General features: G+C 57.1%; 1 protein-coding gene across 1 annotated transcript in view; it reads right to left on the bottom strand.

Moving 5' to 3' along the window:
• PPP1R18 (protein phosphatase 1, regulatory subunit 18) overlaps nucleotides 1-4907 on the bottom strand; it is a 9214-nt gene that overhangs the window by 2284 nt on the left and 2023 nt on the right. Inside the window, exons 2-3 of the mRNA XM_010848154.1 lie at nucleotides 4632-4907; nucleotides 98-308 (exon numbers count right to left, since the gene is read on the bottom strand). The exon at nucleotides 4632-4907 is cut by the window's right edge and continues 19 nt beyond it. Coding sequence (XP_010846456.1) covers nucleotides 98-308; nucleotides 4632-4907 — 487 coding nt within the window. The remainder of the gene's footprint in view (nucleotides 1-97; nucleotides 309-4631) is intronic.

Genomic DNA, 4907 nt, shown 5'->3' with positions numbered 1-4907 from the left:
TTTCCAACCCCCAAAATTAAATCCCCCTTCCTCCTGAACCGCAGTGCCCGCTCCGACCAGCAGGCGGCGCCAACGGGACGGCGAAGTCTGCGCTCACCCACTATCAGGGCCTTGGTGCGCAGCCCGCCCTGAAGCTCTGGCTGCAGCAACAGCAGTTCCTCCTCCTCCTCTTCGTCGTCGGCTTGGGCCGCTGGGGGACTGGGGGCGCTGGGGGCCTCAGGCTCCGGGCCCAGCTCTTCTAGCACCGAACTCTCCGAGGGATACTGATACGTGGTCTCCAGGGCTGTCTCGCTGAAGGAGATCTTGAGCTGCGGGTGGGAGAGAAAGCGGGGAGGAGGCGAGGTCAGACCGCAGGGTAACAGGTGCAGGACCACAGGGAGTGGGGACTGGGTTTGGGCACGACTCGCTGACTTTGCCCGCCCCAGCCACTCTGGAAGCCAGTTTTCCTTTCGGTACTCGCTACTCGCTGGCCAATCCCAGATTTCCCCTCTTCAGTCATATCGTTTGAAAAACATTGACTTTGGCCTGAGCTTAGGCAGGGGCCTGGGTAGCAGGAGTAAGGAACCCAGGATCAAGGTTTCTACTTTTAGAGTGTGGGAGGTGGAAAGATAAAGAGAAATTAAAAACCTGGATATAAGTCCTGTGATCAGAACTGAGTCTTTGGGCACCCTGGGGGCAATCAGGGGGGCTCCCCAGGGGAGGTGAGAGCTGTCTCCTGGGCAGGAAGGAGCTGGCTGGGAGGGAGTCACAGGCAAAAGCCAAGACAGGCACATTGGTTTCCAGAGCCTTGATCCCTTGCTGTTCGAGGGAGAACCCAGGACCCTGAACACCAGCCTCTCCCACCTCACTCACTCCTCTCCTGCAGCTGAAGTGAGCTCCCAGGAAAGGGTCTTGGCTCTGACAGGGGAGCAGAGACCAACAGAAAAGCCAGAGGAAGGGAGACTGTCCCCCGAAACCCATTGAGATGATAAGCCCAAGTCCCTGAAAGCAGTAGCTGTGGGGGAGGTGACAGGGCAGAGAGGAAAGTCCAGACAAACACGGGACAGGGGTGGAGAACGCACCAGAAGGGACGTGCAGTGACAGAGACAGGCGACCAGAGGAATCTGGAGGGGGCAGAAAATCCTCGGGAACATACTGGCGCAAGAGCCGGCGAGCCCCAGCTGTTCTCACCACCTTTTTACCCTTCCCCTCTGCCCTCCTAAGAAGCTCACGGGGAAGGGGCAGGGTGGGATTAACTCTGGGAGCCAAAGCGATTAAGGAGACAAACAGGAGGATTCCATGCGAACTGCTCGGAAAGGTCCAGAGGATCTCCTTGGGCCTTCTCTAGCATCCGTTGGGGAACCTGGGGGTTGGGGGCCCTGCATCCCCGAGTCTCTGCATGGACTGGCGTATGAGAAGAGAGTAACCAGGATGGTGGCTGGACAGATGGTTGCTAACAGCTGGGTCCCCATGGGAAGCGAGAACTCAAGAGACGTGTGTGTGTGTGTGCGTGCACGCGTGCACATGCGTGTGTCACTCTAAGCGTCCAAACCTGGCATAGGCCCACCTCTCTGGGAACAAAAGCCAGAACCTGGCCAAGGCCTAGGAGGGGCTCCAATGTGCCCCTCCCCACTCAACACTGCATCCTCCTCCACTCCAGCCACATGGGCTGTGATTTCTTCCAGGCCCACCCCAGGCACTCTTACCTCAGGGCCTTTGCACTGGCTGTTCACTCAGCTTAGAATACTCTTCCCCCAATATCGCCGTGGCTCCCTCCCTTTGGATCATGCTATTATTTGCTCCTCCTACCATCTGGCCCTCAAAGTTCCATTTGTCCCTGTCCTAATTTTTTCCCATAATCACTTAACCACCTTCTAACCTAACGTACCAAAAAGAAAGTTAGTCGCTCAGTCGTGTCCAACTCTTTGCAACCCCAAGGACTATAACCCACCAAGCTCCTCTGTTCATGAAATTTTCTAGGTAAGAATACTGGAGTCGGTTGCCATTTCCTTCTCCAGGGGATCTTCCCAATCCAGGGATTGAATCCAGGTCTCCTACATCACAGGCAGGTTCTTTACCGTTTGAACCACTAGGGAAGCCCTAACCTACCAGAGGATTTACTAATTTGGTTACTTATTTTTGTCTGCTGTCAATAGAAGCATGGAAGTTGCTTCAATGGGTAAGGAAGGTTCCATTCATCCAGACATCAGATGGCGTCTCAACATACCAACCCTAGGGGAACACTCTTGCGGGGTGGGGGGGTGCAGGCCAGCCTGCACACAGTCGACCCCCAGTCCGCGTCTGTGGAACAGCCAGCTGGTAGAATTGAGTGACAGGAACCAGACCCCTTATATCCTAACTTCTCCAAAGGAACCACGTCTACTGCTGACAGGTTTACCCAAACTTCTGGGAACCCACTTCTGTTTTCTTTTCATGTCACCTTTTGAGATACCGAGCTCTGTAGTTTATTATCTGCTCTGGTAAAAGGAGCCATTTTATTTGCTCTCTGTCCATGTTTGTCTCTCTCCCCCAACCCTGCTTCTCTCCTCACCACCCCAACTTCTGACTGGGCTTCTCAGGAATGCACAGCCTTCATGGGGTGTGTGTGTTGAGGGGGGTGGGTACGGATGGGATGACTCACTCACTCCTCTCTCATCAGCTATATAAGGTCACAAGGGGGCTGGGGAGAGGAGGGGCCGACCTCCCAGCCAGAGGGGCCTCTGGGGAAGGGCACGGGCCATGGCCCAACCCCTGGGCTCCAGTGGCAGGGCTGGGGCTTCTTTCCCAGTGCAGGGAGATGTTTGATGGAATTAGCCTGCAAACAGGAGTTATTTAGGGAAAGGGGGACAGTGTTAGATGGCAGGGTCCTCCTATCCCTGATCTGATAGGCAGGGCTGGACATGCCCGTCCCTGACGAGCAGGGTGCTGGGAGAGAGGAGGAGGCCTCAGGGAGAGCTGAGGGGAAAGTGTCTGGGCCCAGAGAACTCTGCACTGCTTCTTCCCCACCCCCACCTGAAGCAGCCGCTTCCTTATTCTCTCACCACATCCTGAGCACAGTTCTGGCCAGGCCCATGGCCCCATGTTCGCCACTCAGCCCCACCAGCCTTCCGGCCCCCACCCCAGGCTTCCTGTTTGGGCGATCTGCTTCCGGCTCCCTCGCTCCCTGACCTAGGACCTAGGACCTCCCTCACTCTCACAGGTCCTGCCCTGCACTCAGTCCCCGGCCTTTGGGCCCCAGACTTCATGTCTTCCCCTCTTTGTTCCTGCCCAGAGGCACAAGACAGCCTCTACAGTAGTGACTTCTCTGAACATCTCACCCTGGCTGTTCCTGACCTAGTTTCTTGCCCAGCCCGGAGGCAAAAGGGTCACCTAGCAGTCAGCTCAGGACAGACCCAGGGACCACGGCTCTGGGATGGGAGCTTGAGCTTCATGTGAAGATGAGCTGGGGTCTCAAGTGACTCCCGACCTTTGTGCTTTCCCACTGACACCGGGGACACGAAAACCAATCTGAGGATGACACATATGGGATGAGGGCTGGAGCTGTGTTAGATACAGAACTTCTCTTTCCTTGGAGATTTTCAAGCTGGAAACTGGTGTATGGGGCAGGAGTTGGGCCAGCGCCAGGGAAGAAGTCAGCTTGGCTGTTTCCAACTTCCCCGCACCGCCTTTTTTCCAGTTTAACCTCTGACCTTCTGCTGGCCCCAGTCCCCAACCCTGCCCTCGACTCCCATTGTGCTCTCTGCTCTCAGCACAGTGCCTCCAAATTCACTTCTTTTTCTTTCTACCCCAAGAGGAGGGAGAGGCCAGGAAGAAAGGGGAAAACCAACTGCTGAGCCAGTTCTGGGGAGGGAGGGGATGCCCAGGGAGGAAGGACTGGGAGGGAGTGGTGGGGGGAGTATTTTGGAAGAGGAGAAGGCTTTTCTTGTCCCAAGAGAGAAGGGAGCACTGTCTGAAGCTGTGGCCCAGCTGGGGGTGTGCAACCCCAAGGTCACCCACTTCAAATGGCCTCTGTGTTAGTCTCTCCCATGGGGCAGACTCGGGGTTCAAAAGCCTTCTTCTCTCTGCTCCTTGGCCAGCCCCTGTTCCACTCCCCTCCCCCACTATCCTAGGATATCCCCACTCCGCTCTGCAACACCCCCTTCCTTGGGTCTGTGAGCTGTTCCTCCACTAGCTTCTCCCTGCCATTTCTCCCTAAAACCCCAAACCCTTCTGCCTTCCCAGGCTTCCTACCCCGGCATTCTTTTGCCCACTTTTGCCCTGCAGACCCTGCCCGCGTAGACTCCGGGCTGTGGCCTCAACTCGGGTCTCCCACCCAGATGGGCTGGGCTGGGTCACAGACTCGGGAATGGAAAGCATGGGGGGGAACTCAGAGCCTGAGGGAGAGAAGAGTGAGGAGCCTGGGCACACCCTGAGAGAGACACACCCAGGACAGCGAGCCTGATTGCGGAGCAGGCTCCTTGGGCTGGGAAATGAATGGAAAAGAAGGGCCACAAAAAGGAAGGGCGTGTGTTCAGAGGAGGAAGGGTGGCAGCAGGAATGAACAAGAATAGACGAAGACAAGGATACAGAGGTGTAAAAAAAGGGAGAGAGACAGGAGTCCACAGAGCAGTGATGGTGGGCTGGGCGAGAAGTCTGGGTTGGCTGCTCCCTACCTGTTTGTGGCGCCTTTCAGGGGACCCCTTGACAAGGCAGCTTCGGCTGAGGCGGAGGTAGCCCCCCAGAACCAAGATCTCCTCGGCAGTCGGGTACCGCTTCTTCCCAGCCCCAGGGACCGCCGCGTCAGCTGTGGCTGGGGCGGCTGGAGTGGCGGGGGCTGCAGGGGGCGCGGACCGCCGGGGGTTGACTGTGAAGGTGTGTCCGCTGCGGCGGGGGGCCCCCACCCCTGGCCCTGCCTTCACCCCGTAGAAGAGCCGGCTCATGAGGGGATC

This window comes from Bison bison, unplaced genomic scaffold, assembly GCF_000754665.1.
Source record: "Bison bison bison isolate TAMUID 2011002044 unplaced genomic scaffold, Bison_UMD1.0 scf7180017864260, whole genome shotgun sequence".
NCBI classification, from domain to species: Eukaryota; Metazoa; Chordata; class Mammalia; order Artiodactyla; family Bovidae; genus Bison; species Bison bison.
The sequence above is the reverse complement of the archived record's forward strand: the minus strand, read 5'-3'. Positions and strand labels throughout refer to the sequence as shown.